Raw genomic sequence first — 11,105 nt, 5'->3', positions numbered from 1 at the left:
GTCTGATTCAAAATGGCCAAAACCAGTCCATTTCAGCTCACTAATGCCTAGGATATCAATCTTTATGCATTCCATTTCATTTTTGACAACTTCCATTTTTTCCAATCATATGAATATAAAAAAATGACATAATCATATTTCATATGTGTATTTGCTTTCAAATAATAGCACTTCTCTGTAAGTAATATCCCATTCTCTATGTTCAAGGGGCCTTTTATTGCAGAGATTGCCTTATCAACGGTAGTTCCATTGATTAAGTTTTCTTAATGGTGTCTTTTGTGACATAGTTCCAGTGAAGTTCCTATGTGTATATCTGGGTGTGTGAATCTATACATACATATTAAATACCATATATTGTGGATGTTTACAAACATTTTCCTTTTGTCCTAAAGGGCAGATTTGTACGGAATTTCATTTTGTCGTATAATTTATAATACTTTACTGTCATTTTTCTCTTCTCACAGCTACTGGGGATATGGTTCATTAGTGAATGGATGGCTGCTGGAAAAAACTCAACTTTCCAGCTGGTGGAACTGGGTCCAGGTAGAGGTACCCTCATTGGAGATATTTTGAGGGTAGGTAACAGAAGAATGTCTTAAAAGTTTCATGATGATGAACCTTACTACTTCTGACTGTTGGCAAATTTGGTGGATTTCCTTGGCTTTCGGTCCTATCTCCTTGATCTCATATTTCTCATCTAAAATAACATGTTGGAATAACATATTGAATTGTTATTTATTGTTATTTGTTTGCAAGTTTAAAAAAGGGGAGAGGAATGTGAAAGCTGAAAGTATTAAATGTTTAGAAGATAATAATAATAAAAAAAAACTCACTGCTGTTGAGTTGGATCCGACTCACAGCGACCCCTCCTTGGGTTTCTGAGGTGGTATCACTACAGAAGTAGATTGCCCAACCTTCCTTCCGAGGAGTGGCTGATGGATTTGGACCACCAGTCTTCTGGTTAGCAGTCAAATGCCTTAGGCACTATGCTACTAGAGCTCCCATATGGGAAAAAATATTTGCCTTCTGAATTGGGGAAGAGAATTTTAAGTACACAAAGAAACCATAAGGCAAAGATGAATTATTTCAACTACATTAAAATTAGGAATTTTCTGTCTTCAAAAACACAAGAAAGAGAATGAAAAGACAAGCCACAGAGTGGGAGAAGGTATTTTCAAAACTTATAATCAACAAAGAACAAGTAATTAGAATATATAAACAACTCCTTTAAATCAATGAAAAGACAGATAACTCAATAGAAAATTCAGGCCAGAGACTTGAACAGGCCCTTCATGAAGGAGGAAATCCAGAGGGCCAATAAAATGAAAAGTATTTATCCTCATTGATAATTAGAGTAATGAAAATTAAATCACAGCGAGACACCACTATATTCTCACTAAGTTGGGAAAAATTAGGAAGTCTCACAATATCAAGTGTTGGTGAGGATGGGGAGATGAGAAGCAATGGGGACTCTCACAAGCTACTTGTCAAAATGTAGAATGTAATTTGATACAACCACTTTGAAAAGCTGTTGGACATTGTCTGCTAGTGTCAAAGTTACTTACTTATACTGCAGACGCAGCAATTTCACTGCTAGGCCTGTGCCCTAGAAAAACTTGTACATATCTGTATCAAGAGATATGTACAAGAATGTAGCAGCTGTTGTTTAGAATCAGAATTGGAAACCACTCAAGTGTCTATGAGTGGGAGAATGGGAAAATACATTGTGACATAGTTATAGAGTGCTGTGAAAATGAATGGAATTCCAGCAGAACACAACAATATAAAATGTGGAAAATGATGTTGAGTGAAAAAAGCAATTTGCAGAAGACTTCATATCATATGATTGTATTTATATAAATTATGATTAGCATCAAATGTATTATTTGATGCTATAAATGTAGTTTCTAAATATAAAGAAAAGCCAACTTGAGGTTTAGGATAGTGCTGACATCTGAGGACAGACAGAAGGTACAGGGGCTTATAAGGATCAAGTTATTAGTACCATTCAAATTTGATTTCTTATAGATGCAGTTTAGTCATCTCAAAATGGAGGTTATTTCATAAACTTCTAAAAAACCAAACTCATTGCTGTTGAGTCGGATCCGACTCATAGACCCCTCCTTGGGTTTCTGGGGCAGTATCACTATGGAAGTAGACTGCTCAGTCTTCCTTCTGAGGAGTGGCTGGTGGGTTTGAACCACCAGTCTTCTGGTTAGCAGTCAAGTGCCTTAGGCACTACACCACCAGAGCTCCCTTCATAAACTTAGCGGCTTTATAAATTAAGGTAATATACATTTCTTTGATCCTTTTTTATACTCCATAATCTGAATTATTATTTTTATTGAATGTTAAATTTTTTATTTGTGAATTAGAATTCTAGTTTCATCATTAGAAAACCAAATTCTACAGTGTTCATTTCTTATATAAGCAATACTCCATAACTCTGTTGTTGTTGTTGTTGTGTGCCATCGATTCGGTCCCGACTCATAACGACCCCTCCTTGGGTTTCCGAGGCAGTATCACTACGGAAGTAGATTGCCCAACCTTCCTTCCGAGGAGTGGCTGGTAGGTTTGAACCGCCAGCCTTCTGGTTAGTAGTTAAGTGCCTTAGCCACTATGCTACCAGAGCTCCTTCTCCACACTCCAGTAGGTTATAATTCTCTAAAGCTGCTGGTGAGGAGCTTGTGCGAAGATCAGATCTCTCTGAAACCAAATAGTCTACTGTGACATGAGCAAACTATTGAGGTAAATTATTAGAAACCTTAAAATCCCCTCAAGACATTACATTTTGCCAATAGTTTTTTCTTCTTTCTGTATCTAGGTGTTCAGCCAGCTTGAATCTGTGCTACAAAACAGTGACATTTCAATCCATCTTGTAGAAGTGAGTGAGAAATTAAGTGAGATCCAAGCAAAAACACTGACTGAAGAGAAGGTTCCATTGGAGCGAAGTGCCGGATCCCCACTGTATATGAAAGGGGTCACTAAGTCAGGATTTCCAATTTCCTGGTACCGAAATCTGCAAGATGTTCCAAAGGGTGATTATTTTGCATTCATGAGTGAATTATGATCACAACCTCTCACAGTAGTGATGGGTGATAACAAGCTTTTACAACATAATTGATCCTGTTATCTATCACTGCCAGGTCTTTTACCCATATAGACTGTGGCTAACAGTTTTGTAGCAAAGAACTTAATATTAGAAACTAAAATTGCCTAACATTAAGGAACAATATATTTCAAGTAGTTTTGCAAAAAAACCTGTTGTACTTTTTTAATGTTTCCCTACAGCTAAGATAGCACTGATAATGAAGTAGTACAAGGCAGGAGGACTGGAGGAACGAATGTTATGAGATTAGCAAAATTTTCTGAGCTTTTGAAAATTCTTGCTTGTCTAAAAGAATAAGATGTGCCAGTAAAATCTCTGAATAAGCCAGGAATTTAATATTGATGAGTCCCAGTTCAACCCTAATGTAGTGGTACATCCTGGGCAAGGCACCAAAGTCATTCCTGGCCTCAGCCTTCTCTCTTGATTTTATAAAATTCAGATTCCCTTCCACCTTTAACAAATTTGAGTTCTAATTTCCTTCAGGCCCAATAATGAGATTAAACCGGTAATACAGATGTTTTGGTTCTCTGACCCCGTTACATGGAAAATGAGAAGAGTGATATTTGTACCCTACTGTGTTCTGCAGAGTAGGTCTGCCATGGAGAGGTTTGGATGACTGAATGGTAGTTACCATTATGGAAGCATTACAGGTTTCACCAGTGAAAAACCAGGCATTTTCTTTCTCTCAGTTAATGTTCAAAAGAAAACAATGAATTGCCTTTAATACACTGAAGTATTAATTTTTTTTCTTCTATTTTTAAATAGGGTTCAGCTTTTATCTTGCACATGAATTTTTTGATGTTCTTCCTATACATAAGTTTCAGGTATTGATGGACAAAAAAGTTTATAAATGAATAACAAAGGCCTTACATTGTGAGAATGAACATTTATGGTATTTAATGGAACTGGTGCTTAATTTAATGAACATTACTTGTAGAAATTATTCTTAACTATATTTGGAATTTGATGAATATAAATTGAAAAGCAAAAATAGAAAGTAGATTCTGGTGGGATAAGTGGGAGCATTTGAGATGGTACATTGGCTACAGTGCAATGTACAATGTTTTTTAAGCAATTTTTTTAAGTTCGAAAAATTAAAATTTTCCTTCTTTCTTTCCATGAGGAGTTAAGATTTCATGATACTGTATGTGCACTGTACTTTTAACTTTTAATGCTAAGATCAGTTACCATCATCATGTAACTGTTTGTTATCTCTAGCTTCTGTTTATTCTTTTTTTCCGTTTTTGGTCACTTTCCATGCTGATTTTCTTTCTTTTATAGCTCCAGCTTTGTTACTGCTTTTCATTTACAACATTAATAGCAGTATACATTCATTAATTTGCTCGTCTTGTTCAAAGGAAATGAATTAACACCCTTAAATAATTTTAAGTAGTAAAGTGCTGTGTGTTAGTTATCTATGCTATTTATGATAAGATGAGAAAACTAATACTTTGAGGAGAGGCAATTTTGAGAGCAAATTAGCAAAAATTCATTTTTACACATTATTTTGTGTTTAGAAAACACCAAAAGGATGGCGAGAAGTGTTCATTGATATCGATCCGCAAGTTTCTGATAAACTGAGGTTTGTTTTGGCGCCTTGTGCCACCCCAGCAGAAGCCTTCCTACAAGTAGGGATACTTTTTTTTCCTTCTACTCTTTCATTTGCCACAGAATCTTCCAAGTCTTATTTACTGGGTTCCTATTTTAGAATTCATTTACAGAAGAAAGAATATATGATGTGCCCCTTGTTAATGGGAAAAAGTACAAAGGGATTTAAACAGGAGATTAGGTTGAAATCCATGATTGTATTTTTCAGTTGTGCGATGTTAAGCAATAATAATGTATTAAGAGAGAAAGTCAGTGCTTACTCAGGTCTCTAATAATGCTGTTTACCTCAGTTTCCCCTTTTAAAATTGTGACAGTATTTTCTGCAGGAAGTGTTTGATGTCTCTGAAAGCAATGTCTACAGTGTATAAGAGGGTAACAACAACAGTAATGACACCTAACATTTATTGGATACTATGTTATTTTCTGTATTGTATTCTGTATTGTAATACAATATATTTTTCTGTATTTTTTCACTTATTTTCCAAAACAACCCTGTTAGGTTAAGTCCCATTCTCTCTCTCTGACTACTGTTGTGGTACATTTTTTTTCCCCCATGCTTCCCTTCGCTTTAATCTGATGAATGCTACAGCTTTCTCTTGATGTCAAGGAGTAATCACAAGAGCCTCTTGATCTTGGGGTTGTATTTAAAGATTCCCTTCCCCTGTATAACCACCAAAGCCTGTGCGTGTCTCGAGTGTCTGGGCTCTAGATTGCCACTTTCTAGTCCATTTCCAGCTCAGAGGAAAGATGCTCACTGTGTGGACCTTAATTAAGAAATTGTTTCAGAAGTTACCAGTTCTAAGCAGCTTTTCAAACTAAATCTATGAAGTTGTACACTTGTGAACATTTCTCTATACTTTGTATTCTGGCTACTTAATTTTATCTCAGTGAGAAACAAATTCATAAAGCTACCGTGGCCTAAGCCCCTCACCCTAGGAGTTGTGTTTCTTTCTAATTTTTGGCTTGATTAGTAATCACTTAGGAGGGAAGGAACGATGACTTTCTCATTTGTTTGAATGGGGCCAGTGCTAACAGAGGAATCTAAGAGGAAAAGGATGTCAGCCGGTGTCAGATTACCCAGTAAGGAAAGTAAGCACCAGCTTCCTTGTGCTTACTTACTAGTCTGTAGTGAACAATTTCACATCTTTTTACCACATTAAAGATTCTGTTTGTAGATATGGTTGACATCTCTCTCCCAACCTCACAGTGCCTTCCTATAGAGTCAAAGCTTTTTTTCAGATATACACTCCTGACAGAGATGGAGTACCCAGTAAGAAAGTAAGCATGGGCTTGCTTGTACTTACTGATCTGTAGCTAACAGTTTCTTATTTTACTGGTTAGTAAGTAAGCCTGAACCTATCTTGCTTACTGGGTAATCTGCTCCTGAATTACCAGAGTGGTAAACTGTGTCAGTTTATGCTTGAAGAGGTTGACCTCATGGTGTTTACATTAGACTAATTTATTTGATAGTTCTGGGGTACGTGGTTCATTATTTGATTTAATCCTCACAACTAATCTGTTGCTATATGCAGATGATGAGGAAACAGAGAGGTTAAGTAACTTGTCTGCCATGAACAGTAGGAAGAGCTGGGATTCAGCCTTAAGTTTATTGACTCTATTGTCTGTACCTGCTATGGTAGCACAGGCATCAGGTTAGGTCAGTACTGCATTTTCAGTAGAGTGTTAGGAGAGAGCAAAAGTTAATGTAGGCTTTTATAATGAAGAAAAAGTATCAAATTTTCAATCATCTGAAGAATCAGTGAAATGTCATAGGTTACTAGCAAAGTTAACTTAGTCTTAATATTTATTGTCATTTTGCTTTTGAAGCTAATAAGCCCCTACTGTGGACCCTTAGTTACAAGTTGAACATTTTGGGAATTAAAAGTCTTAAGTTTTAGTTCCAAAGGTTTCTAAATAAAGGACATGTCATCAGGACACTTTATGCCCCAACAGAAGGCTACATAATATACTTTTTTAATAGGCTCTATTTTGCTTTAACAGATTATATCATTTGTTCTTTTGGCACGTTTTTTTGAGTGCCTGATATGTTCCAGGCAGACAAAAATCTCTTTTCCCGTGTTTACAATCTAGTGGAATATACAGGTATTCCTGCTTTTCAGCAGTTCGCTTTATGCCAGTTCACTTTTATGAAAGACCTGCATTAGAACCTGTTTTCTAACCAAAAGAAATCCAAAGAGGATTTTTCACTTTCACTAAAAAGGGCAAAAAGCAAAATTAGCTTCAGTGTTTGTTCTGTAGTGAGCTGCTGAAGAAGTGCACACCCAGAGTACCAAGAGTGGCATTATTGCCGAGCTCCTTCCCTGGGAACTACACTCAGCATCAAGCTTTCAGCTTTGAACTGTGTGTGTGAACGCTACATTTGTTGATGCTTAGTTTTTATGTGCTATTTGGTATGATTTGGTAGGTTATTTTTTTGGGTCTAGTAATGTTCAAAATGTTTTTCTGTATAAATTATTGGTAACTGCTTCTTCCTTTTATGACATTTCAGCTTATGAAAGGTTTCATAGGAACACTCTACTTTTGGATAGTGGGAGAAACCTGTATCATAGTGAATTACGACATAATAGTAGAAGATAGTGTAAATAAGATAATGCACTTAGCCTCAAGGAGGGTTGGTTCTTCTGGGGATACAAAAGGGATTAAAATGTCTTTGTGAATTGAGTGCATGACATCAAAGATCAAAGGAGTTCTGTATAATAAAAAGGATGCCATATGAATTTAGTGTTGAGAACATATTCATATAGAGAAAGAATTTATTTTTATTAAAATTAAGAAATGCTTAATTTAAGAAAAAAAATACAGATGAGAAGAATCTAAGGAAACAATTCTTTCTGAGTGATTTATTTTCTTGCTTTCTTTAACTGTTCCCTTACTAGAGTGATGAAACACGGGATCATGTGGAAGTATGTCCTGATGCTGGTGTTGTTATTCAGGAACTTTCTCAACGCATTGCACTAACTGGAGGTGCTGCACTGATTGCCGATTATGGTCACGATGGAAAGAAGACAGATACCTTCAGAGTATGGATAGTTCAGTATATGATTTATCAGAATTTAAGTGGCATAATTTACTTGTACTTATCAGTTGTTACATTTTAAGCTCATCTGTGGTATTTGTCTTATCTGTGGTTTTCATAGTATTTAGAATTGTTTTAGTACAATACTTTCTAATTAATTTATATTACTGTAATTACCCTTATGTTGCCCCGGGAGCTCTGGTGGCATAGTGCCTAAGGCTGGGCAACCTACTTCTATAGAGGTACTGCCTTAGAAACCCAAGGAAGGGTCGCTATGAGTCAGAATGAACTCAACAGCAGCGAGTTCAGTTTTTTTTGTTTTGGTAAGTTGCCCCAGTGGCACAACGGTTAAGTGCTTAGCTGTTAACCAGAAGATTGGAGGTTCAAACCCACCCAGTGGGGCTCCTTGGGAGAAAGACCTGGCAGTTTACTCCTGTGAAGATTACAGCCTAGAAAATCCTATGAAATAGTTCTCCTCTGCCCCATTTGGACTCTGAGTCAAAAGATTCACTTGACGGCACCTAACAAAAATTATTCTTAGCCCTAGATTCTACTTCCTAACCCTAAGTCCACTGTCCACCAGGGTCTGAATTTTTGCATAGACACTAGTAAGCATCTGAATACAGATTTCCCCCACTATTTGAAAGTAAAGTGTTCCTATGAAATCTTTCATAAGCCAACATGGCTTAAAGTGAAGAAATTACCATTAATTTATTCTATGAGAAAAATTGTTGAGCATTTCCAGACTCTGAAAATAATCTATCAAATCATACCAAATAACACATAAAACCAAAAGTAACACTGACATTCAGTGTTCACAGACACAGTTCAAAGCTATGGTGGCTTGATGGTGAGATGCAGAGTGTAGTTTCTGGGGAAGGAGCTTGGTGATGTCACTCTCGCTGCTCAGAGTACATGAAGGTGAAAATCCCCTTTGAATTTCTTTCAGTTATTGAAAGATACAAATGTAGGTCTCTTGTAAAACCAAAGTGGTGTAAAGTGAACTTTTGAAAAGCAGGGGTACCTGTAAAACAAATGGGAAGATTTTCTTAAACTTGTCCTTTTTTTAAGAAAAATTTTTTAGTACTTCTTGGCAGATTTAATCTAAGTACTGGAATAAGTCACTCAAAATTTTTCATCTTACTCTCAGCTGGCATCTTTTCTTCTCTCCCAGATGTATTTTTTTGCCCTTCCTAAACATCCTTTCTTATGTTCTTTGATCATTTTGTTTAATATACTTTAATTGATATACATCAAAGTCAGTGACATTAGTTGTTTTCTAGGTCTGTCGTTCTCAGTCTGTAGCTTTACTGTATGTCATCTGGAAGAGTGTATTCAAAATACTGATTCTCTAGCTTCGTCTTTAGGATTCTGATTCACTAGGTCAGGGTGGAGTCCATTAACATATTTTCAGATGATTCCAATGCACATGGACTAAGGGTCCACTTGGTAAAACACTATATAGGTTCTGATTACCAAATTCATCTGTAGAAGTAATGAAATACTCTAATCCATCACCAAAAACATTAATGAAGATGTTAAATAAGTGTGTCAAGGGCAGCATCTTCAGGCTTCAACACTGCAATTTTATATTCAGGTTTCCACAACATTTCATTAGAAGGAAGGGTGTTTGTGCATCGAGTTTGAAGGCCACTTGATTTTTAAGCATAATATACTAGAATAGCATGTTTTATCTTGATGGCAACCATAGAAGGGCAAAAACTTGTGTCTTTAATTATGTTCAAGGGCTTCTGTGGTCACAAGCTCCATGACGTCTTAGTTGCTCCAGGAACAGCAGACCTAACAGCTGATGTGGACTTCAGTTACTTGCGCAGAATGGCACAGGGAAAAGTGGCCTCTCTGGGTCCAATAAAACAGCAAATGTTTTTAAAAAACATGGGTATTGATCTCCGGCTGAAGGTAATGGCTTATTTCACTATTATTATTTTTGAAGTACTTATTTTAAATGTTAAGTTCCCCTGGCCCCACTGCTCTTGTAGTTAGCCAGTGTTTGATGTTTGAAGCTTTTCTATAGTAGAAGAGTCAGGGTAACCAGACAGCCTGGCAGTTCATTCATCTCCATGTGAGGTAAATTAAGGCTTGAAATAGTTTTCATTTTTTGTTAAGAAAACTAGGCCATGTTTATTTTATGTCTATAAATTTTATTAACTGTTCTTCTGAGAACACTTAACCCTTCAATGTAGGAAAAGCCACCTGGTGATATTTGTTAAATGCAAATTCACAACAACCTACATTTTTAACAAGCACCCTAGATGTTTCTGAGGCAGGTGATCAGAAATCATATTCTGAGTTCTGCTTTATAGAATGTTTAATAGTTATTAGAATGCATGTAATTATTATGTAATTAGAATGCCTTCCTTCTAGTCATTTTTGATTAAGAATTTTTCTTCTTCTTTTTTAGGTTCTTTTAGATAATTCACATGAGCCATCTGTAAGGCAGCAGTTACTTCAGGGATATGATATGTTAATGAACCCTAAGAAGATGGGAGAAAGATTTAACTTTTTTGCCTTGGTACCTCATCAGAGACTTCCTGATGGAAGCCATCAGACGAATGCACGTGAATCAAAATCCTCTCTAGCACCTGTAGCTGGGTTTGACGAACTTGTTTGGCGGTGACATTTCACCCTGGACTTTTTACCCATCTGCTTAAGAAATCAAAAGAAAGGGAACACATTTCATACATTGTAGGTAAAATAAGCATTACAGTATTTTGCCTCTTCACAGCCAATAAAGATAAGCTTGTTTTGTAGAATGCAATTTTAATTCATAGAAATTTTAAGGTTGTATCTGACTTTTGGTATAAATGTGAGTTCTCAAAAGTTAATGAACAGATGTTTCTGTGGAGCTCAGTTTCCTTTATGACTAAAGCCAGTTGTATTTTCATTTTGTTTCTAAAATAAAAACATGATCCTTGATTGATTTAATAAAAACTTGGAACAAGCTAAATAGGTATTCATAGGGGACTGATTAAATAGAACTCTTCCTATATTAAGGAGCTCTGGTGGCTCAATGGTTAAAGGCACTTATCTGTTAACCAAAAGATTGACAGTTTGAACCCTCCAGCAGCTCAGTGGGAGAAAGATGAGCCAATCTCCTTTCACAAAGATTTACAGCCTTGGAAACCCTATGGGGCAGTTCTACGCTGTCCTATAGGGTCGCTGTGAGTCAGAATCGACTACATGATGGTGGGAAAAAATCCCTATATTATTCTAAAGAATGAGGTTGATCTTTTCTGTATGTTGTGACTTAGAAAGAGGTCTAAAATTTAGCAAGTGAAAAAGTAGGGTGCAGTGTCTATATTTACAGTTCCTTTTTTGTTGGAAGGAGAA

General features: G+C 36.3%; 1 protein-coding gene across 1 annotated transcript in view; it reads left to right on the top strand.

The window, feature by feature from the left end:
• Positions 1–10,392, top strand: part of NDUFAF7 (NADH:ubiquinone oxidoreductase complex assembly factor 7) — a 32,537-nt gene extending 22,145 nt beyond the window's left edge. Inside the window, 7 exon segments of the mRNA XM_007945068.2 lie at positions 465–575; positions 2,825–3,038; positions 3,875–3,933; positions 4,627–4,737; positions 7,615–7,758; positions 9,501–9,674; positions 10,177–10,392. Coding sequence (XP_007943259.2) covers positions 465–575; positions 2,825–3,038; positions 3,875–3,933; positions 4,627–4,737; positions 7,615–7,758; positions 9,501–9,674; positions 10,177–10,392 — 1,029 coding nt within the window.
• Positions 10,393–11,105: the final 713 nt, after the last annotated feature.

The sequence above is a fragment of the Orycteropus afer genome, unplaced genomic scaffold (assembly GCF_000298275.1).
Source record: "Orycteropus afer afer isolate SDZICR_OR568_19922 unplaced genomic scaffold, OryAfe1.0 scaffold00131, whole genome shotgun sequence".
NCBI lineage: Eukaryota > Metazoa > Chordata > Mammalia > Tubulidentata > Orycteropodidae > Orycteropus > Orycteropus afer.
This window is presented reverse-complemented; position numbering and strand designations above follow the sequence as displayed.